Source organism: Anser cygnoides, chromosome 1 (genome assembly GCF_040182565.1).
Source record: "Anser cygnoides isolate HZ-2024a breed goose chromosome 1, Taihu_goose_T2T_genome, whole genome shotgun sequence".
Lineage (NCBI taxonomy): Eukaryota > Metazoa > Chordata > Aves > Anseriformes > Anatidae > Anser > Anser cygnoides.
Window position 1 is genome coordinate 149,230,076 of NC_089873.1, and position 25,495 is coordinate 149,255,570.

General features: G+C 47.0%; 1 protein-coding gene and 1 long non-coding RNA gene across 9 annotated transcripts in view; one reads left to right on the forward strand and one right to left on the reverse strand.

The window, feature by feature from the left end:
* Window positions 1-5,087, reverse strand: part of IRS2 (insulin receptor substrate 2) — a 30,607-nt gene extending 25,520 nt beyond the window's left edge. For both annotated transcript variants that reach the window (XR_010827027.1, XM_013194489.3), the window contains exon 1: window positions 1,238-5,087. Coding sequence is in view for 1 of the 2 variants with exons in the window: in XM_013194489.3 (XP_013049943.3) it covers window positions 1,238-4,757 (3,520 nt within the window). In the remaining variant the exon portion in view is untranslated. The remainder of the gene's footprint in view (window positions 1-1,237) is intronic.
* A 328-nt stretch (window positions 5,088-5,415) lies between these two features.
* The window catches only part of LOC106044456 (uncharacterized), a 30,336-nt gene continuing 10,256 nt past the window's right edge, over window positions 5,416-25,495 (forward strand). For 3 of the 7 annotated variants that reach the window (XR_007168657.2, XR_007168660.2, XR_010827033.1), the window contains exons 1-2: window positions 5,416-6,319; window positions 12,132-12,593. This is a non-coding gene — a long non-coding RNA (uncharacterized lncRNA). Of the gene's footprint in view, window positions 6,320-12,131; window positions 13,009-25,495 lie in introns of all 7 variants that reach the window. The other 4 variants (XR_007168658.2, XR_010827030.1, XR_010827029.1 and 1 more) reach the window with 3 other exon arrangements.

Sequence of the window (25,495 nt, forward strand, 5' to 3'; positions counted from 1 at the left end):
TATGAATGCAGAAGCAATACCTATTTACCTCCAAGCAACTGCTTCTGCACGGTATGTCATTTCACCCCGCTGGACCCATAAACATCTATTACAGCTATATATGCATACAGGTTTAAAGTACCATGTCTTGCATAAATGCAACAGCAAAGAGGATCCCTACGGTGCCTCATCATTAACTTTTAATCCTTGACAGATTGGCTGCTCTGGGCCCTCCCCAACTCGCGCTCACTTGTGTGCGAATTCTCGCTTGTTAAGAGGAGGCGGGTTGCTATTTGAAGGGGGGGGGGGGTGTGTGTGCTCTTTGTTCTTTCCTAAAGAAAAAAAAAAAAAAGCAAAAAGCAGGAAAACCAGCACCTCAACAAAGGAACAGCTACATAATTAAAACAGAAATTCTCCCTCGGCCCCCAGTTTCGGGTTTCTTAGGCTTGCTTTTGTCTTCGAGCAGCCAGCGTTTTTTCGACCCACTCCCAAGCCCGCCACCCAGCCGGTGATTCCCAGCGGGGCCCGGCTGCACGCCACCACCGTAGGGTCGGCCTCGGAGCAAAATGTGCAACGCGACATGGAACAGCTCAGGCGTACGGCGTCTTCTGGAAAGGTTTTTTTTTTTTTTAAGAAAAAAAAAAAACCATTTCACATTCCACGCTCACCATGATTTACTGTTAAACTTTTGCAAGAGATAAGAGATTTCAAAATCAAGATATTAAAATAACCCTCCTCGTTTTGTTGCGATTGACCTTCCCAGCTAGAGTGCCAAGGATTTTTTTTCTTTTTTTTTTTTTTTGTAATCTGATGGTCTCACTGCAACAATTCTGGTTTTTAACTCAATCGTTTTACATTTTTAAACGGTATGTAGAAGCTGCATTAACATAAACTATTTTGGTCACAGATTCCAAACACTTTCTGAAAACCTTACATAAGAAAACTCTGAAGTATAACCCAACCATGGTAACAGTGTAAACATCAGCTTCTATTGAGGTACCCAGGAGTACACACTCGTAACAGCACAGCAGAACTTAAACGTGAAGGAATATCCCCCAATTAAACTTCTTCCTCATACAAAAAGAAAGCCAGTTCCTCCAGGACCATCGATTTCAGGATGGGTTTGGGAAAAGAGATTTTGAAGGCAGGAGGCCCCGGGGGAATGCCCTCCGTGACAAAACAGGGTCCACCCGTGAGGAACAAACACATTTAAGCAAAGCCACACACGTGGCAGGCACCGTCAGACGTCGCTACTCACCTTTCACAGCACTTGCTTCTTTCAGGTTGTGAGACAGAAAGTCTATGCTGGCATAGGCGCTCGTCTCCACTCCGTTGATACCTCCTTTCAGGACGTGCCTGGCTTTCGACCTGGCTTTGTCACAGTTTGCCAGGGTCCCGTCCACCACGTCGATGGCGATGTAGTTGAGGCCGTTCTGGAAGCCAGCCGAGGTCTCCCGGCACATGGGGCTGCTGCCCTGCTCCTCCTCCAGGCCTTCGCTTTTCCTGAGGGACACGTTCTCCACCGAGGCCGAGTTGTGCCTTTTGGGGTTGTGTGCAAAGGAGGGGGACACGGGGGTCACAGTGGTGGTGGAGGAGAAAGTTTCCGAACTGTGCCTCCTGCGCCCCTGGGGGTCGGCCCGGATGACCTTGGCCCCGCGGTTGGGGTCCGGGGGCGGGCTGGCAAGAATGAAAGCCTCCACCCCAGAGAGGGTGAGCCTCTTCACCCCAGCCGTGGGGCTGGTGACCCGGGCACTTTCTGGCTTCTGAACGATGGGTTGGGGCGGGGTGGTGGCCATGCCAAAGGTCATCTCGGTGTAATCCCCGCCGTCGGACGGGCTGGACAAACAAGTCACCCCCACAGCCGCTTTCAGGTAGCGCCCGTCGGGCTGGCTGGTGCTGGAGGAAGAGCCCGGTGAGAGCGCTTCCAAGGAGCCCACCGAGACCGTGCCCGACTGCGAGGGCGACTGCGAACCGAAGTCAATGTTCATGTAGTCAGAGAGGGGGGAGCGCCTCTGCCCCGTGCCCGAGCCCAGGGAGGAGGCTGGGCTGTCGGCGGGCAGCGAGGGGGGCGAATAGACAGCGGCATCCCCGAAGTCGATGTTTATGTATTCCCCGGGGCTCTTGGGCTCGGGAGGCAGGGGGTGCTCGTTCATGCTGGGCAGCATCGTCCGCAAGGTCTCCAGAGAGAGGCGGCTGGGCCGGACCGCCCGCTGGCACCGCTGGCTCAGGAAGCTCTCGGTCCGGCTGTGCCGCAGGGGCGAAGGCACCGTGTGGCTGGAGGGGGCGAAGGTGCCGGCCGGGGAGGGACCCGTGCCGCACACCGCCTCCTCCGGGATCATCCTCCCCGGGGAGTTCATGAAGACGTACTGGTCGCTGTCCTTAGCCAGGCCCTGACTCTTGTAGGAGCGGGGTAAGGAGCTGTACGAATAGCAGCCGGGTTTGGGGGGCTCGCCGGCCCCGTGCCCCGCAGGGGCGAAGAAGAAGTCTGGGGGGGTGAGGGAGGGAGCCTGGGGCCCATGGTGTGGGTCCCGAGGGGACATATTGATGTAGTCACCGTTGCTCAGCCTCCCGTCCGAGCTCTCCACGGACAGCTTGGAGCCACACCACATCCTCATGTAGCCGCTGTCGTCAGGGGAGCTCTCCCCGGGCGAGCTGGTCTTGTAGCTGCTCCCGTTCCCGGGGGACCCGCCGCCCACCCCGGGCCGGGGCTGCAGGATCTGCTTGGGGGCGGACACGCTGGTGGGGCTCATGGGCATGTAGTCATCGCCTCCCCGGCCCCCCCGCCCGAGGGCCGCGGCCACGCCGGGGGTCATGGGCATGTAGCCATCATCGTCTCCCCCACCGCCGCCTCCTCCTCCTCCTCCTCCTCCTCCCCCCCCTGCCGGCGGCCCCAGGTTGGTGCTGCTGCTGCCGGAGCTGCGGTGCGAGCCGATCTCGATGTCCCCGTAGTCCTCGGGGTAGGGGGTGTAGGTCACTTTGGGGGACGCCGCGGCAGGGAAGGAGGGGAAGAGGCGGCCGGCGCTGCCGGCGAAGGTGGCGCGCATCAGCGTGTACTCGTCGAGGGAGGCGGAGGAGAGCTGCGGCGGGGGGGGCCTCTGCCGGCACGGGGTGGTCAGCGAGTAGGTCCGCTTGCGGTGGCCCCGGTCGGCCGCCGGGTCGGGGCAGGGCCGGTAGCAGAGGCGGCCGCTCGGGGGCCGCTCCATCGCCATGTAGCCGTAGAGGTCGGTGCCGCCGCCGGGGTCCCGCGCCGGGGGGGTCTCGGCCACCGACTCGGGCGTGTTGCTGCGGTTGCTGGCGGTGGAGGAGGAGGAGAAGGGCCGCGGGTCGCCGCCGGGGCTGGAGCCGTACTCGTCGAAGGACATGAAGCCCGCGTCGCTGGGCGAGCCGGAGACGGAGGCGCTGCCGCTGGACGGGCGCTGCGGGTGGTGCGGGTGCGGCGGCTCGGAGCCCAGCCCGCTGCTGGAGGACAGGCTGACGGGGCTGGTGGCGGAGGGGGGCGAGTGCGAGGCGGGCATGGACATGGAGCGGCTGCCCTGCAGCCCGCCCCCGGCCAGCACCGGCAGCAGCTTCCCCGCCGGCCGGGCTCCGCCGCCGCCGCTCAGCGTGTGCGAGCGGCTGAGCGGGGTCCGCACGGGGCCGGGGCTCATGGGGCTGCCGGCGGCGGAGCCCACCCGGCAGCCGTCGCCCTCGCTGGCCGTCCGCACCCGGCACGGCGCGCACTTGGGGCCGGCGGCCAGGCTGTCGGTGCGGGAGCGGCGCAGCAGCCCCGTCTGGCTGGGGGGCAGGTTGACCAGGTGGTGGTGCCGGCGGCCGGGCACCGTGATGGGGTGGGTGGCCGAGGAGCCGCCGGCCCCGCCGCCGCCGCCCGCCCCGCCGGAGGAGGAGGAGGACGAGGACTGGCTCTTGCTGCGGGGCCGGAACTCGGACAGCTCCTTGAGCGCCTTCATGGCCTCCAGGATGGTCTCGTGGATGTTCTGCGCCACCACCGAGTCGTCCGCCTGCATCCACAGCTCGCCGGGCCCGGTGGCGGCCGAGCGCCCCACCTCGATGAAGAAGAAGCTGTCCGAGTGGCCGCAGCGGCGGATGTTCATCAGCTGCAGCGTGACCGACGGCAGCTCGCAGTTGAGGCGCACGAAGCCGATGGTGCGGGCCGAGAGGCACAGCCGGTGCACGCCGGTGAGGTTCTTGCTCTGCCCCAAGCCCTTGGGCTTCAGCGTCACCTGCCAGACCTCCCGGTAGGCGGCGGCGGCCGGCGTGACCAGCCCGTAGTTGAGCTCCTCGCCGGCGGCCGCCAGGGAGGAGGCGGCGGCGGCGCTGCAGGAGGCGGCGAAGGGCGACGGGAGGTGGCGGCGCGGCGAGCCCTGCCCGGCCGCCTTGCCCTCGTTGAGCAGGTCGGTGAGCGCCCGGTACCAGCCCTCCTGCTCCTGCTCGTTCTCGGCCGCCACGGCGAAGTACTCGTCCTTGGTGTAGAGGGCGATGAGGTACTTGTGCTTGGCGTCGGCGCGCTTGTTGATGTTGAGGCACGAGTCCAGGGCGATCACCCGCTTGGGCGCCCCGGACTTGTTCCTCCATTTCTTCTCGCTCTCGTAGTACTCCAGCCGGGCGCCCCCCGCCTCCTCCCCGCCGCCCGGGCCCCGCAGCACGAAGAAGCGCTTGTGGCCGTGCTTCTGCTTGCGCAGGTAGCCGCACTTCCTCACGCCCTGGTTGTTGTTGTTGTTGTTGTTCAGGTTGGGGCCGGGCGGGGAGCCCGGCGGACCCAGCACGGCGGGGCTCGCCATCCCCGGCCCCGAGGCGGCTCGCTGCCCGCGCCGGGCCGGGATGGGCGCCCGCAGCGGGGACACCGCGCTAGGAGGCGGCAGCGGCGGCTGGTGCTGCCCCGGCTTCCCCGGCTGGGCTGCCGGCGGCGGCGCTCCTCCTGCTCCTGCTGCTGCCGCTGCCGCTGCGAGCGCTTCCCACCGCGCCGGGCTGCTGCCGGTGCTGCTCGCGCTGCCGCTGCTGCCTGCGCCGGCGGGAGCGTGGCAGTGAGTAACGCATCGCGCACCGAGTGCCCCAACTAAAGAGCAAAACAACACGTGACCGCCGAGTTACCGAGGCGCTCACACACCGAGACGGGGCGGGACCCCGCCGCCGCCGCCGCCGCCCCGCATTGGCCGCCGCGCCGCGCGAGCGGCGGCCGCCGCGGCCAATCGCGCGGCGGGGCGGGCGCTAAGCGGAGAGGCGGCGCGCTGCCATTGGCCGCCCGGCGCCTCGCCTCCCCCCGCCCCCGGCGGCGGGCCCCTTCCCGCCCACGGCCCCCGGCTCCCCTCAGGCGCCGCCCGCGGCGGCGGGACCCGGCCGCGCCCCGCCCCCGGAGCGTGCCCGCCTCAGGGACCGTTGCGACCGTTGGCGGGACGCGGGGAGCGCGGCGGAGGAGCCGGCGGCGGCGGCGGGGCGAGGGGCACGGTGCCCGTGGGCTCGCCGGCCGCCCCTCCGCACCCCTTCGCCGTCCCGGGGGGCTGCCGTCAGGTGGCGGCGCCCCGCCCGCCGCGGGCCCCCGGAGCCGAGCTTCCGGGCGTGTGCGTGTGCCCACCGCCCCTCCTCCTGGCTCCGCACGCGCTCACACACTCACACGCGTGTGTGTGCGTCAGCCCTCCCCACGCACGCACGCAGAGCGGCGCCCACCTCACGCCCCCCCACCCCCCCCCCAGTTTCTCCTTCCCTCCTCCGCCGTTATCTGCGTGCGGCGGGGAAACGCCGCCTGGAGCGGGGACTGTTTAATGCGATAAATCCGTTTTTACGCCGCGGGGCTCACGCCGAGCACCCCCGTTCCCCGGGTGGGGGTGCCCCTGCCTCTTGTACGCACCCCAGGGGGGAGAAAAGTGAGGCTGCGGTCGCGCAAATATAAAAAAAAAAGAAAGAATAAAGGGGATGGAGGGGGAGAGAAAGCGATGCGGGGCCGCCCGCAGCCTCCTTTGGAAATGAGCAGCTGAGGGAAGGAGGGGGAGAGGCTGGGGAAGACCACCGTGGTGGTTCGTCATGCTGGGAGGCTGCCATGAAGCGGCTGCTGAAGGAGGGCCTCTCCCGCCGCCTCACCGGGAGACGCTGGGTCTTGGCTGGGAGGTGGCGGGGTTTGGGTTGTTTCTTGGGGAAGGGGAAGCAGGGGGAGAAAGGCAGGCGGTGGAGGTGTGAGGCCCTGACCTCTCTCCCCAGGGCGCCCGCCGTGCGCTGCTGATTCACCGGGTCACCCTGGGCAAGGTCCTCGCCGCCTCCCCGCGCCCCAGCCGAAAGCAAGCCGTCCTGACCCTGTTTGCTGTCCTGGCAACGGGCGCCGGCTCCTGTGTCTGGAAAATGCATGGAAGAGGTAGGGAATTGTAAATTTAGATGACGCGTCGTGATGGCACAGCAGACCTCAACGCGGAAGGTTTCGTATGGAAAAGCAGGCGTAGTGGCTGTGCTACCGACAGGCTGTCAGCTGCAGGCTTCAGGGGAGTTAGGTGAACCATTTCTTGCCGCTCCGAGCAATCTGGGCCCGTAAACACTGTCAGGAGTCATTTGTCTGGAAACCCCTTGCAAATTTGGAAAGATTTTTCCAGACGTTTATGAAATACACGCGGTGACCTTACGCACGCATTCTTACATCTGACATGCTAAAGAAGATGAATATTCATTTCTCTAAATGGTATTTACATATATGTAAGTCATTACAACGCGTTCAATAAACGTTTTGATGTAATGACTAGCTGCAGAACTAAGCAAACAATTTGTATGACAGGCATTGAGATAGACTAGCATTCAGGATTGATTTCTATATTGACATTGATATAAAGAGTATCTGTATCATTTAATTTTAGCAGTGGCTGATGCATAACAAGCTTTTTTTCCCCTATTTTGTTTGGTTGGTTTTCTTTTGTTTTTCGTGTATAACTGGTACAAAGCACAGGAAGTGGTTCTCAGGTGTGCATAAACTTCAGGTAAAAAACAACAACAACAACAACAACAACAAAAACACAACTATTGTTGCATGACCGACCCTCTTGAATGAATGACCCTAGTTTACATAGGTGGTCTTCCTCATTCAGAGTTTGAACTCCTCTGAATTGTTTTTCAAAACTATATCCCCTTCTGGAAAATTTTCCCAGTCATTTCAGTGTAATTACAGGGGCATTTAATTGAAACAAACGGACTAGCACCACTGCTCCATCCCACCTCTCGGCCACAGTTCACTGTTCCTACAGGCTGGCATGTCTTATACTTCAGCTATTTCCATGTGTCGTGTAGCATACTAGCTTTAATTTCTGCGGGCTTTCAATGAGGCAGGCTATGAATCTGGGTGGCTGAAGCATAGCACTTGTTCTCTTGTTCCACTGAGCCATCTCAGGAAGAACACAGGGGTGGGCAAATAGGGACAGCAGCATCTTCAGTAACTGCAGTAGATTTGCCAGAGGATGTTTGCTTAGATCATCTCCAAAGAATAATTCCATCATGATGAAAGAAAAAACAATTTTCTTTTACCTCTCCCATTCCTTTTCTTCTGTCATATCACCCTGCCCCATCTCTGTTTCAACACATTTATCTTCTAGCTTGAAGTCTCTTCTGGGAATGCTTTGCCAATATATGAAGTAGACCAACAAAATAGTGCTCATATTAACAACTTTCATGCCTGCTAAACTGTGCTTTTGCCAGCATACCGTGTTCCAGCCATCTCTTTTTTTTTCCTCCAAGAAAAATAAGCTGTGTTAGGTAATGGTCAGACTTATCAAAATGGACTATCTGTGTTAGGGGCATTTGCTCACAGTTATGTCAGTCATAACATGTTACTCCTTCCACCCTCAACTGGCAGGGACATGCCAAGAAAGGGCTACACCAACCTTACTTATGAAGCTGTCTTTAGATATACCAAATACAGTTTTGCCAGCACGGAGCCCTACTGATGTCATGCTTCCACTCCTTGAGTATCTGGGGTCCTTATATGTCAAAAGAAGACAGGTGATCATTTAATTTATTTATAAATGTGTTTAGACTGTGTTTTGGTTACTAAACTATATGGACAGATGATAAACAGTGGCCAGCAACTGTGATTTGCAGGCAATGAACTTCGCAAGCTGTGAGTGAATTTTGCTTGGGCAGGCTGTTTGCTGGAACAGTAGTTAAATGTTGCCTGCACCTGGTCAGATAAAAGTATTACCTCTAGGGACGTGCAGCTGTTTTTAGGTACATGGGGAAGCTTGATTCTACAAGCCCAGCACATGCAGGATCCATTTTTTGTGAGCACCGGGCGCTATGAATATGTAGGTATATTTAAATATTGCTCCAGATCGCAGCCAGGTTACTCAAAACCTTCTGAGAGGCAGGATGCAGGAGTCGGTTGAATTCCAGAATTTGTCCTGTGCTTCATTTTTGTTTGTTCTTAGTCTAAATCTCATTTTGAAATATCTTTCCGTTTGAGGATAAGGAGCAAGAGTTGAAAGGGATGTGCTCGATGTTTGGCTTGGCTCTTGCCTCCTACCTGTTGCCAGGATCACAAAGCTGATGGTAGTCAAGCCATGGGAAAAGTGTAGAGAAAGATTATGTGCGTCAGCAACACTTTCTTGTGCTATCTGGAGTACAGTTATCTGTTCCAACAAAATAGAGTGATTTATATTTTGATGTCCTTGAACTTCTACATAAACAGGTGAAGTCAGTTTATTCCCTTGTACATTTGTTTGCATACTTCTGATACAGTGTCATTCTGGTTATACATTTCATAACCTTACTGTGAGAGGACATGAACTCCCATCAACGTCTTTCTCTCTAACCTTTCTCAGCTCCTTTGAGGGCTAATGTACCATGACCGAGCTACTACCCAGTTGTGAAGCCTGTGTTACTTGGCCAGGAGGAGAGGCCATCTCTCCGGGCAGTTTTATAAATCTGTTTGTTGATGCTACGCATTCACTAGCAGCAGCTACCGGCGTGTGTTACGCCTCTGTAGCAAGAGCAGCTCTGAGGGATCCACCCCCTGAGATTGGGGCTGCCAATTTTTTTTTTCTTGTTTCTTTTTCCTATGAAAACGGTTACGGGTGGCTTTGCACATGAGGCGGAGAGAGTCAGCAACCGTAGGGTCTGAAAACGGTTCTTTCTTGAGCATGGATTACTCGTCTGAGTGAATATTGTGCCAGCAGATTTCCAGACAATTCCAGGTTAAATAAATCGGGCTTACGGTTACACAACTTTGTGCATATTCAGTAATACCGAGACTTGTGTTAATTGTATTAAATACACACTGAAACAACGTAAATGTTTGCTCGTCCATTCTAGCATGGGAGGGGAAAAAAAGAAAACGGAGGGGAATCCGGAGCACGCCTTATTTCCAGTTTATTACTTTTCGACAAGTGCAGCGTTGGGTGTTCTCCCGCGCGTAGATCTCTCCCATCTCAACGCTCGTGTTGCCAGCGGAAAGTCCGGAGCAGCCGTGTTTCCGAGCAAGCAGCGAGCGAGGTCCCGGTGCTGCGAGCACGGAGACCGTTCTTCTTCCCGCGACAGGTGCACCCAAAAAAGGCCTCTCAGGGAGCACCCACCGCTTCACCGGCGGGTCCCGGGGGGGCTCCCGGCGGTGTCCCGGGACCGGGGGGGGGGGGGGGGGCCGGGGCCCGCCGTGGGTGCGTGCTGCCCCCCGCTGGCTGCGGCGGGGCTGCGGGGCGGGCACCCCGCCGGTGGAGGAGATGCTCCGGGGGGGGAATGCTGCCTGCCTGCCTTCTGGAGCTACCTGGAGTCTAAACAATGCTGTTTTGTTATTATTATTATTATTATTTAAGAAAAAAGCTTGATAGAATATCACCAATCATGTTTTAGGAAGAGCATATGTGAAGCAATAGAAGCAAATATTTGCAAACAGTAGTTGAAGCCTATACCACTCTTGCACAGGAGAAGAACGTACACATATCTAAAATTCATTGGAAACAGTGCCCTTTTTTTTTTCTTTTTCTTTTTTTTTTTTTCCCAAGAGATTTTCTGTGTACTCTCCTGAGCTGCAGGGATAGCTAGGATCTAGGGTCTTTCAAGGTATTTCTGTTCGAGAAGAGCCTGATCATAGAATTCAATATTTCCTTCATGCACTATTTACAGAAAATTCACTCAAACACAATGGGACTCCAGCAGAATAGTTTTTGTTTGGTTCGGTTTGGTTTGGTTTCTGGTCTGCTTTTTCAAACTCTTTCTTTCTAGGTAGCTTCTGTTTGAAAGTCCGTTCATTTGCTTCCTTCCCAAGGCAGGTTACTCTGGCCTCTGTCTGTTTGTTTCCTACAGCTTCGGGAGGCTGTTCCCCAGCAAAACAATCCCAGGCATTCAGCTTTCCCCTCTGCCCTACAATTCAGTTGGCTATTTGTCTTTGTTTCAGATGGCCTTTGCATCTGCTTTAGGTAGTAACTCTTTTTTCCTCTTTTTTTTTTTTTTTGTTGATTTGCTTTTAACTTCAGAAGGGAGCCTAACTTCCTCAGTCATTTATCTTAACACGAGGATAATTTTCCTAGCAGCAGGGGTAATGCAGTCCTGGGGTAGATTGTCAAGGGATTTTTATAGAGTCCCCATCACTGGAGCATTTTAAGCTACGCAAATATTTATCGGGAGTGACACAAGTACAGTTGTCCTGACTCAGGGCAGTGTGATAGTCTAGATGATCTCATGTTTACTCCCAGTCCTGTTTTATTGGATTTCTATGATATATACACCTTATAAATAGCCCCAGGTTTATTACTGCTAAAAGGGAAAAAACAGCCTTCTCTCTTTTTTGTATGTTTTTTTTTTTTCTGCCTACTTATTTGATGGTGCAAAATAAAGAGCATAAAACTATGAGTTATTGTGATTATGAATTGTCCCCTTACCCTTACTGTTTGGAATATGCTATCGATGCAATTCTTACTCATGCAGAGCATTTGCTGGCTTAATTTGTGCACACACGAGCGCCAGGGAGATAAAGAGACATTTGCAGAGACATTTTGTCACTACAAAATCTTGCCTGCTTCTTTCAGTGTACCCCTTCAGTGGAAGTTTTATGTGAATAAAATGAGGAAGGCTTGCCCTCGGAATGGACTGGCTGCTTTCAAGGAGTGTTATCATCTATCTGCATTATTTAGACAGCTCTGGGAAACTCACTGGAGCCCCAGGCTCCCATTGTGTTAGACATTGTGTAGATGAGTAATTAATGGTGGGCCTCCTTCTGTTTTGTTTAATGTATATATTGTATGTATACAATGAATTGAGGAAGATTGCCGACGTGGGGAGTCAAATGGGAAAGGCGATTCTGCAGCCCCATAAACGGTATGGCTGACAAGGAGAAGCTTCAGCCTGCCAGTTGCCTAACTGATGGACGCTGCAGGCATGCTCAGGGTTTAAAGAAGAACTGAAAAGCGCCAACCTTACAAATTTTGGTGTGCTCAGATGCATGAAGAAAGCACAAAAGGCAGCACGTGTGCTGAAGGAAGAGGTGGAATATCTTTTTCAATCACTTTTTTCCCATATTTTCTCAGCTATGCAGTTGAGAGGCAGATATTAATTTCAGAAAGATTAAGCACCCGAACAAAACAAGTACGAAACTATTGACACTAGAAATGTATGCAGTTTCCTGTGCCTACACTAGAGGTTGAATAAAACCTTCTCCCAGTCAGTGGGCTTGATGGCTTGAATACCCCAGCCGCTGTTACAGACTCTGTCATGGATGGCTGGATGGTGGGGCAGGACAAAGAGAAGTGGGTATCTCCAAGATCCTTGTAGCAGCAAGCACTGCCATGCTTGGGCGCAATTTATATGTCTAAATAATAATAAGTTGCTACAGTAATTGGTGTCAAGTAATTTCCAAAAAAAAAAAAAAAAGATGTCATGCGTGGTCTGTTGAGTGCTCATGGACACAGAACAAAATGGTCACTTTATGATAATAAAATATTCATGTGAACATTATATTTTCATTAGTGAAGTGGGAGACCGCAAAATCAAATACAAGTAAAGAATGTGCTTTCAGTTAAACTGCTGATTTTGCAAAGGAACGTTAGACAGCATTAATAACAGGAGAGTATGAGGTAATCACAGCAAATGAACATGTTTTTAATTTCATCTCTTGTATTTAATCATACAATAAGAGAATATTTCTGGGTGCCCCACTGCATTCCTACATGCTTCCGTTTTTTTCTGTTTTTGTCTTTCAGTTCTATTCCTCGCTGTGTTATTTTCTTCCAAGTGTCTTACATCAGTAAAGGAGGTTTGGAATATTTTCCCCCAAACCCACAGGGAATGGGAAATGTCCATTTGATTACTCTTCCGTCTATTCAGATCATCTAATGAGGAGAGGTAAGCTGCATATAGGAAGTTCAAGATACATCTGAGTTTAGAAATTCACTTATTTCTGTGACACGATGGGAACTGTAATCATTTTTTGGCTAAGGAATTGCTGACTTTGTGAAATCTTTCAAGGCTACGGAAGTAGATTTTTTAAAGGTGAATAACTCCAAAGCCAGATGTTGCAGTCTCTAAAAAGCAGCTGTCATGGATGTGGATCATTCAGCCAAGACCCGGTGCACCACCTCCTAGCGACCCCAGCAAAGAAAACTCTTCCTACAGCTGGAGCTGTATAAGGACCTGGCAGAAGCCTCGGAAACGCAGCCTCCCAGGTATCTTTTTCTCACCCCTTCCAGCGAGCTGAAAGGGCCTTTCATTTCTGGTACAAAGCGTTCTGGGTTTGTTTGCTAACAAAAACTTCTTTTGTCCCAACTGACTCGGACCTGACGGAAGGTCCTTGGATGGTGCTGCAGCTTGGCCTTTGTTTTACCTTTCCCAGCTGATGTATCTGCCCCCTAGTTTCCTCTGTAACGCTGCCCTGGGGTGGTGTCCCTCTTGGTAACGACGGGACCTTTTTTCTTTGTTTAGAAACGCGTCAGAACAGCAAATGTGCTAAACATCTAACTGCATCGCAGTGGTATAAATTACACAGACGCGAGGTATCGATTGTGAAAAGATCAGATAGTTTTAAAGTCAGTGGATGGCTGTCAAGTTGTTAATTGAACATTTGCTGAAAAATGCCTGTGGGTAAGTGATCTAGATACTCTTGCAGGATTATCAAGTTTAAAAACAACAGTTGTCTGCCACTCTCCTGCCTTGGCTACATTTAAAGAAATACCAGCAAGTTGAAAATCGCAATCCCCAAAACATTCACACTCAGACATCCTTACATTACTAATCCTTTAGACGGATAATACTGAAATAATTTTGCAACCCAATTTAATGACATGTTGATTTTAGTTACTTTTTTACTTTCAGTTAGGAAAAAGCAGATTGTCGAGTTTCTCACTTCTGAACGCTGTCTTTAATAATAATAATAATTAATTTTGATTTGCTCTTTCCATGTGCAGGTTCAACTTTGTAACTACGCTGCACACACACATCAAATTTACATATTACTTTAAAGAAATATCTTGCCTCCAGTTGGACTCAGTAATTTTAAAAAATCTTAAAGCATTCCCTTTTAATTGTTTCAGTAGGACTCAGGAACACACAATTGATGAGGTTCCCTTCTTTTTGAAAACAAGCCAACAGGACTGACAATATTTTGTCTCAAGTTAATTAGCTCCAGTAAATTAATTTCTGTCCCTTTTTATGAATAGGCTCAGGAGCTCACACTTTTTAGTGCTGTACAGTCTGGGGGTACTTTACATAAATGAAGCAGCTCTGCTCTGCATGTCCACAAGTGATGTTACAGCTGTTGAAAACCATCACAGTCCACACGACCTCTTTTCTTTCAACAAGCACATTGGTTTTCTTGAACAAATTTTATACTTTCTCCTTAGGTCTCACGAGTCAGTTATAAATAGATATTCATAATTCAAGTTGTATCTGTTATAGCAACATGGGTTTTAAAGCAAACTGTTGGGGGTTCGGTGATCTGATGTCCTCCATGGCACAAACAACTTGTCATTGAACTACAGCATAATATTTAAGTCTTCCTATGCAGACCTTAAGTGGCCATTATGTTATATCCATAAGTGAAGAGATGCTATAAGCTCAGCTGGACTGAATCCTCCTGAATGTCTGGTGAGGTCAAATTCATCTCAGCTATCTAAAAGTTGGATAGCTAATGCATTTTAACCTCTAGACTTCCTCAAAAAGTGATGGAGAGTCATTCATCCATTCTACTGGTAGATCTGAAGCCTTACAGTGAGTATATTCACAGTATAGCGAGTCTGGATTTATATTCCTGTTAATATTGGAGGATATAATATGTAGCTATGTAATGTAGGTATTGGTTGTACAATTGCAACTACTAATTTATCTTATTTTGCAAAGAGTTATGACACTGACTTTGTACCAGGAAGTTTATGCCTAATCAGATACCATCCACTCTCAGCACTCATCTCTATGCCAGGCTGGGCATCTTCAGTGATTCTATAAGTAGCTTGACACCCTCATGCCATTGTGGACTCAATACTCTGCTCTGCTCATTTAACAAACGCATTCAACGTATGTTAAAAGAAACGTTCAAGATATGCTTTATATTGCTTGTGTCCATTTGTGTACGGCTCTGGTATTAATGATCACAAACTGACAGCCTGAAATGGGCATGACATATTTCCATCAGAAAATAAATGTCTCTCTCTGCTGGCTGTAAAGGGACTCTGGAGAACTAACTTACACGTGCCCCCTACCCTTTAGATGGCTAAGAGAAATACGTACATTTGTTTGCTTGCCTGCATGGATGGATACAAGGTGACCGGTTCGGAATTTATCAGAAACAAAACTGAAAACTTCAGGAAACATTTTAGGCATTACGAGGCCAAACCCTAACAATTTTGCTGAAAATCAGAAAACTGGAAGACATCTGTACTTTAAAGTTGTTCATTGCTCTCTGAGTGCTGTGCAACAGCTGTGGGACAGATGCTTAGCCAGCAAGGGAAGCCAGAGAGGAGCAAAATGAAGACATTTCGTTTTTTCCCTCTCCCTTCTCACAAACTGTTTGTTGATGATAGAGAAAGAAGGAAGGCACCAACTGTTGGGTCATTGTTTTAGAAAGGGCAGAATTACAGGCTGTTTAGAGGAGGGGATTAAAAACAGAAGCCAGAATTGTCTTTAGTACAGTGGTAAGATGCTGAGGGGCAGGCATGGTATTCCAGCCATAGGTTCATTGGTGCTTTATTCAGACGTAACCTGTCCATTTGTGTCCATTTTTGTCTATACTGATCTTCATTCCTATGGAATCATAGGAATGTTGGTGATTATTACAGGTGATTTTTGACTCCTGTTGCCTCCCAGCCCTGATATTAGTCCTGTCCCATACTTGCCTCTCTGTTCCCAGTCTGTCTCACGCATTAACCATGGGATTTCTACATTTGCTCTTGCCTGACCCCTGTCTCCATTTGGCCCACATCTCACACAGATTTGCTGCACACTCCTCTGCTCCATGAATTGATGTGCTAGACGCAACTGATTGAAAACCCCCTTATTTTACTGATCAGATACAGGATCACGTGTCAGGTCAGAGAGGAAAGGCTGCAGAAACATAATGCAGTGAGTGACTTTTCACCCTCAGGCATATGGGGTATATGTTCCTGTTGCAGAGCAGCATGAGGGCTCTTAACATCACCCAATGCACCATTCTGATTCCCCATCACATTACCAGACATCGCTACTATTTTATCCACTGGCACTGAGGAATACCAACAGATATGCATCTCCCCACTTATTTCTCCTCAGCTTCACTTCTGCTTCCCTACAGTAGCCTACCTAATACTACCAGATTGGCAAATCCCAGGGACCTTCAGCATCCCAAGCTGCGACTTCAGGTTTGGCTCCACATAGAAATGAGACCTAAATATTGAGCGGCCACTTTTCCTGCTCTCTGGTTTCCATCTGAAACCCTGTAGAGACTGGACAATATTGAGAGATGAGGGTCCTCGACCAGCTGCATGCATTCTGGCAAATGCGTGACATATCTTCACAAGTTAGCATCAAACTGCTTTTTTATGTGCTTTCTCCTTTCCAAACTAAAAAGTGGGTGAGACTTAGAGCGATTCTTTAACGTCTTTCCCTTTCAAAAGTGTTCCACGAAGGCCGAAAGCAGAGAAATCATTTCTCTGATGCTCCTGGAAAAGGGAGACAGGGTGGACAGGTGGCTCTGTCTTCTCATGACAACAATGACTGCCCCGGAAGGGACCAGGGGACTGTTCCACCTCCATGCAGCAAAACTCTGGGGACCAGGAGACAGGAAAATGAACAGGAAATTGTCATGTCTCCCATTAAATATCTCAAAACTTTCAGCACTGTCTAGAGCTTATTGATTCCCTCTGAGACTTGCTTTATGCTTACTAAATATCAAAAAGCTTTAAAACAGACAAGCAAGCAAGCAAAAAAAAAAAAGTCACCATAAAAGGCAGCAAAGCTGTGCAATGTTATTTACAAATAATGTAGCCAAAGTCTCCTTTCCCCAAACACAGCAAAGAAATACTCCCTCCTGTTTGGTGACTTGCTAATGCAGATGTACATAAGCCCTGTTAACCATTTCTTCTTCCACTGTGTTTGCAGTGTATCCCAAATAAACTGCTCCGTTCACATATTTCAAAGCAGAGTAAAATGTGGCTGTTGAGTGGTAGCTTTCATTGTTTCTGCCTTTCTCTACGGAGAGCTTAATTTGGTCTGACCATCATCCCATTAGAAGAACATCTCTGACCCCTTCCGGAGTAATCACATTAGCCAACTCCATGTCATTTTACACTAAAAAGTTGACTATCAACCATTGCCCTCCCATTTTTTTCAAAGACATTACACTCCTCAGACCTGCAAGTGCAATCTGTATGTCCTCCTCCCAAAATATATGGCCTTTAATTGGCAATATTAGTATCCGTATTGTTTCTGCTTAGCTGGAAAGTCATCTCATATTACTTCCTGCTTGTAATCTCTCCTCATCATTTCTCTTTTGGTCCCTGCACTGGTGATACTTGGTAGGTTTTAGTTAAAAATTACATGTTGAATGTCCAAGTTATACAGTTTAATCTCATTTAATAAATATCTTCTTGATTTTGCTCAGATGTTAATATTTTAATCAGGATGTTATTCAATATCAATGCTTCACATGAGTCTGAAAGCCATTATTTTGTCAACATATTTACCTTTATTAAACAAATCAAATAATCAAAATTCTGACCTCATAAAAATACTATTCCATTTGTTTAACTTAACCTGTTTTGCATAAAGTCATGCTGACTGGCAGTGATTATGTTACCATGTCTTGTTTCCTTATGGATAGAGTCCCATATCAGCTGTTCCATTCTTCCACACGGAACCAAGGTCAAGTTAACTCATCTACATTTACCCTGTTTACACTTTTGAAATATCTGCATAGCATTAGATATTCTAGGCCCCTTGGACTTCTCCAGTATGCCAAGACTTTTTGCCAGAAAGCACCAATACAAGATTCCTTTTAAAAGCTTTAAATCAAGTTATCCAGGCCTGCCAATTCAAAAAGTTAATAGATGCTCTTTACCATCCACTTAAAGGAATGTCAGAATAGATGTCATTTCAGCCATACAGATTCTATTTTCATTTCTAAGTACAAATCAGAAATATTCACTGAATGTGTCTTTCTTTTTCACAGCTAGCAATGGAACTGTGTCATCACTAGGATTTCTTTTGTCCTGAATAGTCCTACATGAAGCACAGACGTTCTTATCTTTATCCCTACATTTGCGTAGATATAGTTCACATAATGCTATACTGCATTTATTAATGTATGACATTTATTAATTTATGGGTCTGCTGGCTTTCAGTTGCTTCCTTAACTACAGTTGTTACCTATAATTGCCTTTCAACCATTCTATTGTAAATACATACATGTACATGCATATATATATACACACACTACTGTGCTGTTCTGTGCAGTAATTATCGTACACATATGAATCAACACTGAATTCTGTGTGCACATCTTTAATCAGATCACTGCCATGTACTTCTTGGCAAGTGCTAGTTTCAAGTTTAGTGTCCAATTGCTTTTGTAAGTCAGAATGAAGGATAATGCAGTATTACAACATGTTTTTCTTTGTGACAAAAATTTCAAGTTACAAGTTTTACAATATCTAGGGCACTGTAGGGAATGTGGAACAAGAGCTTTAGCACATATTATTATATTAGAAACCTTTTTGTAGAGGCAACATTTCTTTCTTTATAGATATTTGTTCTTGATTACAACAGTTACATGGGGTGGAAATCATCTCACCTTACTTGATAACTAAATAACCACACCTAAACTAGTCATTCCCTAGGGTGACCACGTCTCTGTCCATAGAGAAAAACAGACATTTTAGAGCTCAATTAATCTGACCTATTTTGGATGCTTACATTAGAATGGAATGAATCATGCCTTAAAGTGCCTTCTCCCCCTGCCCCCCCCCCCAAAAAAATAAAAAAAATAAAGGGGGACCAGGATGATTAGTTCTGATTTCGTTCTTTGAACTGCACACATATACATTTGATCATCCGTACTGCAGTTTTGTTTTTTTTTTCCTCACTGAAAAAAAAAAATTGTTATATAATCACGAGGAAAATTGGAACAAGCAACTGCACCTGTGCATATTCAAGCTACCAAAAATTACTTAAAACCATTGTTTTTCTTTACAAAAATTACAAAGTGGACTAGGATTGTGAGTTTTTTATTATTTTAGTTAAATTTTATGAAAGAACTTAAAGTTCTTAACTAAACAGCTTTGCACTTAAGTAATGATTATAAATACATACTACTGATCTTTAAAGTTACTGTATTTAAAAAAAAATACTGAACAAATTAAGAAAGCATTCTCTATTTCAAATAACAATTAAATTCATTCAATTTTTATTTGCTTTACTTAAATATTACTTTTACTACGCTTTGATTTTTTACAGTTTTTTAGGTTCTAAAATGTGTTTAAAATTTAAAGTAAAAAGTGGATTTCTTTTCTTCTACAAAGAAACCATAGTGACGTGAATAATCTGTAAGAGAGCTATCTGAAGGGATGGGAGGTATCGAAGCTGATTTCAAACAACTCTTGTCTAGCCTATCAATCCATTTGGCAAAAGATTTCAGCATTCTGAGAGTGTGCAATAGTGAGTTGGGCACACAGATCACTTCAAAAGGCTTTGGCTAGTGGGCGAAGAATTTCTTTTGCATTTGACAATTCTGCTCTAGTGATGAAAGAGACAGGAAATCCTTGAAAGAAACTGGCTTTTGTATCTCAAGTTTTTTAAATTCACTCTTGGGTTCTCCAAGATACTTTTGATAATCATCAATATAGTTATTAACCCTGTAATTTGAACAAAGTTATTGGGTCATCAGGTAGGAGACCTCTAGAAATACAAATACATTACAAATAAACTCTATGTAAGTGAAAATCCAATGTTAGAAAATATCTTTCCTGTTGTTGATGTTAAGTACTTGTATTCTCTAAGGGACTGAGAAACCATTCAAACAAAATAGTTTATGTGTGAGGCATTTGCAATGTTGACCAGTTCCTCTCTATTTATGCAAGCTACACCAACAAAACCTGTCAACCAGCCCAAACTTTTTTCTTCACTACATATCACTGTGGATAGGAAATCCTGGCATGCAGGCCTTCAGGCATATGCCCCAAAGACTTCATCGTGCACATCAGAGGTTCTTGATGTGAGTGTCTCTCTGATAACCAAGGACTTGAAGGAAACAAGCCATGAGACACATATCGTTTACTACAAATTATGCAACCATGTCAAATGCTTGAATTCCTCTGAAGCACATAGCATAATGCCAAGGGCTCCTCACCTATCAAAGTGGTGTAGATCTCAAGACTAATAGAGTTTGTTGATGCAATTATAAAGTACAGAATTCTTCCATTTATGTAGCTAGCAGCTGATTCCTGATTCTCAGTATCGGCTGTACTTATGTTGCAGCCTTCATGTGCTCACCTGGTTATGGTCACGCTGCCTCTTTTGCTGAGAACGGCTTGCTTGATGTCCTACCTTTTGTAGGTAGGATCATTCAAACAGCTGCTATGTGCAGCTATGGTGTCTGGTCGTTTCTGTTTTTTTGACCCAAATGACATATTCCTAACTAAATTGACTGTGGGTAGCTTTCACCACAAAGTAAAAGCAGCACTTTTATTTGTGTCTCCTGATGGACGGCTAGACGCCCATCCATCTCTGACTTTGTAGTGTATACAGCCTCCATAGTAATGTCATCCTCCTTGAATGGCCAGTTTCTAACATCACTATTGAACACGAGCTGGCAGTGTGCCCATGTGGCCAAGAAGGCCAACGGCATCCTGGCTTGCATCAGAAATAGTGTAGCCAGCAGGACCAGGGAGGTGAGCATTCCCTTGGTCCCACTTCTTGTAAATGTAAAACAACCCTCAGATGAAATCTGCCGAACAGCTCTTCATCATTGTTGTTTTATATCCCATTCCACTGTTTACTTCAGATTCATACATACCCAATGTGGCAACTCTTGCATGGCCTAATGAGTAGAATGTAAGTTTATTCTAACAGCAGGTACATGACAGAAAAAAATGACGGAATAAATTTCCTGTCTCGTTTTCATTATGCTTCAGCTTTGGACTGAGTTATCATAAAGTAAACCACCCAACTCTTGACTACACAAACATTTTAATACATACAGAGATTTTAAGTAATTTTTACCTTTGGTGAATACAGAATCCTGTTTATTTAGCAGATGACTATACTGACCTACAGGTATTAGAAAAGAAATCTTCCGGCGAAGATAATACTCTATTTTGGAATGGATATTGAGCAATTAAGGAACAAGCAATATTTTATTATTCTTGGCACAGAGGATATTTCTTGGGCAATGACAACCTGTTCCTTTTCATCTTTCCCACCCATGCATTGCAGCAACTGTGGCCACAGATGCCCGCACTGGATGAACACCTGTCCAATCTATGCAAGAAGGAAAGGAAATCAAGGGATGGCATGTTCACTGATTTTATGTATACAACTCAACAGTGATAAAAAGATGGAGAAGTGGAAGAAAGTTAAATTTAGCATGGTTAAGAGGAGAGAGGAGAAGAAAAGTGGCTGTGGACTTCAGAAACAGTCTTTGCAAGAGACAGAGCACTGTCTAAATGCACTTTTTTTTCAAAGGCTAACCACCACTTTCTGTGTCGGTCAGCCTTTCTCTAACAATGCATCTACTGCAGTGAGCTGAAGGAACCTCACAAAGTTCAACAAGGGGAAGGGCAGAGTCCTGCACCTGGGGAGGAACAACCCCAGGCACCAGGACATGCTAGAGGCCACCCAGCTGGAAAGCAGCTCTGCTGAAAAGGATCAACTTGGGATCCTTTTGGATAACATCAGCTAGCTATGTGCCCTCATCGCAAAAAAAAGTCAACAGCTTCCCGGGCTGCAATAGCCAAAGTGTTGCCTTCAAGTCAAAAGAGGTGATCCTCCCCCTCTACTCAGTGTTGGCGAGGCCGCACCTGCAGTACTAGGTCCAGTTCTGGGCTCCCCAGTAAAAGCAATGCATGGACATACTGGAAAGAGTCCAGTGAAGGTCCAACAATATGATAAAGGCACTAGAGCACCTCTCCTGTGAGGAAAGGCCAAGATAGGTAGGACTGTTCGGCCTGGAGAAGAAGAGGCTCAGGTAGAATCCCATCAATATCTGTAAATACCTGAAGGAAGGGTACAGAGGAGACAGAGCCAGGCTTTTTCAAAAGGTGCGCAGTGCCAGGACAAGAGGCAAGGGGCGCAACCTGGTACACTGGAGGCTCCCTCTGAACACCAGGCAGCACTTCTGATGGAGCACTGGAACAGGTTGCCCAGAGAGGCTGTGGGGTCTCCCTCCTTGAAGATCTTCGAAAGCTGCCTGGGCACGGTCCTGGGCAACCTGTAGATATCTGAGATGGCAGCTTTTTACACCAGTTTGCAGGTACAAGTTTGTCCTTTCACATTCCACATTGCAAAGCAACAAATAAATTGTGCATAGTGTGAGATACCATAAGATCACTTATCTACTCACAGAGATAGGTTCTTTCTATAGTTCCATGGAATATTTCTCCCTTTTCTCTTGCCCTAACTACCTTACAACTTCTGAAATGATTTTCATACCACAGCTCTACGACATAAAAAGCTTTGCAGAACTCAATAAAATCCCTATGTGATATATTAAAACCCTTTCTATATACAAATGTCCTGACTTCTGCCCCAAGAGGGTATGCATTTTATTCAAAACTCTGCTTTCATTTCATATTTGAATTGTAGGGCATCTCTGGCTGTTGCCTTCCTGACCAGATGGAGAAGTGCACTGTCACTACTTTTTCTACTATTCAGAATGTCTCGGTGTTTTCCTGTTCACTTTGCTCTAAAAAAAAATCTGCATAACATAAAGGAAATAGTTCTCATGTGAAGCAAACATGGCCAATCCCAGATCAAGTTTTTCAGTGTTGTTAATGCACAGTCTACAGTAGGTTTCAAATAATTGAGCCTTTCTTTAGTTCAGCATCCAGTGAAAGGCTTCATAAACGGGGGAAAGATGGGACTATGGGTATGCTAAGTCTATCAGATAGACAAGAATAATCACAGCACTTCCAATTTCTATATTTGCCCTTAAAGGGGAAAAAAAAAAAAAAAAAAAGAAAAAAAAAAGGCATTAAGTAGCCCAGTGCTTCTAAAAATGTAGGTTTCTTGGACATATCCATCACATCGTTCTAATATTAGCAAGTCTCCTGCGGTGATCATCTGTCTTAGCGACATTATAGAAAAATCCTGCCTTCTGTTAGGTATGATCTGAAGTGAGAATAGCCATAGTGGTCATATTAATGTCCTAAACATAATTAGCTAATTCCAAATGTTGACATTCATCAATAAATGCCTGTGCATTGCCAACTCATATAAGCCAGATAATTTCTTAGTTGTTGCACATAACTCCTTCACAGTAATCCTGACCATTTTTTTTCTTGTGGATTTATCTCCACAGAAATGATTACCAAATGAGAATGGTGAGACTTCAGATGAAAATGGATGATTATATTTCACTGTGCCAAGAGAAATTCTTATGACATGTTCCACTCTTAGAGTTGTAGGGCAATTTCTCCATTTAAGGCTCTTGAAAGTTAATATCCTCAAACCCTGTTGAAATAGCTGGCTGTCCCTGCTCTGCATCACTATTGAGCCTCACCATTTCATGCATTAGTTTAGTCAGATGTCTCTGCTCAGTTTCAGCTATGCACGTGTCCCTGTCCCTAAAGATATACAAATAGCACCAGGAACATCCTAGTGGTCTTCAGCGCTTCTTGCCCAGTGCCCAACAAATGCAAGCAAAATGCAAATGCAGCTCACTTCTAGCATTGCGATGAAATGAGAGAAATCGTGGGAAATACTCCATTGCCTTCTGGTGGGATCTTTCACAATGAGCAGCATGGAAAAAAACAGAAGGGCAAAGCAATAAACTGTGGAATCTTCCAAGAATGCAAAGCAGCAGTGTTGTAACAGCAGTGGAGACACAGCTATTCCAGAGCACTGTGTAGACATGACTATTCCAAACGCAAATTGCATCACCGAGGATAACGAAACCCTCTGGACACACTGCTCCCTGTTTCAGAGGACTTATCGTAGATACAGATGTCCACAGAGAATTTCAATTGCATGTAGAATTTAGGTCCTTTTGATAAACCTTGTGCTCTGCATTATGCGGAGGATGAGCTACAGAATTGCTTCTGAGGGAATGGAAAAGCAGATTTTAAAGACTAAGTCTTTGCTAATAAAAAGATATGATATTTTTGCATTTAAATCACTGATAGATATGCTAAACTGGAAATACAGCCAAATGCTGGATACTTTAATTTTGCCACAAGGTTCATTCAGCAAGGTCAGCCCTGTCCTCTTGCCTGGGATTGACCTTGGAAAATTGACCTCGGTACAAAATTAAAGCACCTTATCTTGACTGTGGTTTTACCACAGGAGAGCTGACGCACGTTGGTTTCTCTGAGGTTGAAAAAAATAAATGAGTTAATCTTTTTAGTGGTGGAGAAAAGTCCAAATCAATAGGCCCCTCTCCATTAGGGTATCTCTGCAAAACCATGGGTTACCTATTTTCTTCTGTGTGCTAACTGTGCACTAGAATATGATCAGTAGCCACCCTATGGACACAACATTACAGTCGTGTGGCTGGTGGTAGCTGTATGTAGGACTAGTCTTGATAGTGACAGTATAAAATGAGCTGTAATATTTTAAACAGACAGAGGCTGGCGTAACAAGTAACCTTGGCAGTCATACAGATGACCAGTGAGGTGCTTTCTCTTGCATCCTTCTTATACCAATGGAAGCCTAAGGGGAAACCCACTTATTACGGCACGAAAGTGGGACAGACTATTTTGTACTTTTGCCCGTGTATGTTACATAGGGAAAGCATTTTACTTGCTTATACAGACTATCCCTGTCTTAAGAGAGCTCACTGGGAAGGCTATTCTGGCAAATCCTTCCTGGTGTGGATTTGGCTCTGATTTTTAACCAGTGGAAACTTTCATGTATATGCTCCTATGACACTGTAAGAATGATTTTTCTGATTTATCTTGAATATATTACTGACAGGTTAAAAATGATAAACACCCTCCTATAGCAGGAAGGTACAAAACACAGACAGTGACTACAGTGACTACAGTGGCTTCAAAGCTAATTAAATTTACCTCAGAGCAGCTTTCCCCCACAGACAAACCCAGAAGTACCAACCCCATCAAGCATTGCCTCACTCACCTCCCTGACCTATCCTTAAAACTAGAAGAAAGCTGATCAGCTCCTCTCCATTTCAATTTTGTGCTCCCCAGACTGAAGATCTTTTTAAGTCCTAGCTCCTGGCACAATGCCTTCTAGTCACTGGTCAGATTCAGCAGTGCCAGCTGCTAGCAGAAAATCCTACTATTCAAGGGATGACCTTATGTGCTCCAAACGTTGCTTTCTCATTCTGCTTAAATCATTTCTTCATGTTCAGAGCTTGCACTGACACTGTGATGTAGGCAGATAGGTTGCAAGCTTTCTGGTGCAAAAGTTATTATGCAAAAGATAAGAGAATTTGTATTTTCAGTTCAATGTGATAGTCTTTTTACTAAAAGAAATTAACAAAAGTTCACAGAGAGCACACAAATTTTATTTTGAAATCAGTGCCACAGTATCTATCCCTGATTCACTTATGAAAGATCCACTGTAAAGCCCTGTAATGCCTTGTGAATAATTTTAGTGATTCACTCCCATGCAAATCTCTTATTTTCCAATGCAAATATTGCATAAGGGTAGCACAGTACTCTTAAACATGAACAAGACATAAACCAATTTCATTCAGATTATGTTTGTGTCATAAATAAGGCTCTGTATCCACTCAGTTCAAATCGGCCTCCTTAAGCAGGCTTGCACTCGTTAAATCCTGTCTATGACCTCAGGCAGCCTGCTCTAAATGCATGACTCTTGCATGTGAAGAGAGGAGCTTGGAAAATAACACTGAACTGAGCTAAGGCTAAATCTATTTGGATTCATTACATCTATGGCTGGACCGTCTTTGTACATAACACTTGTT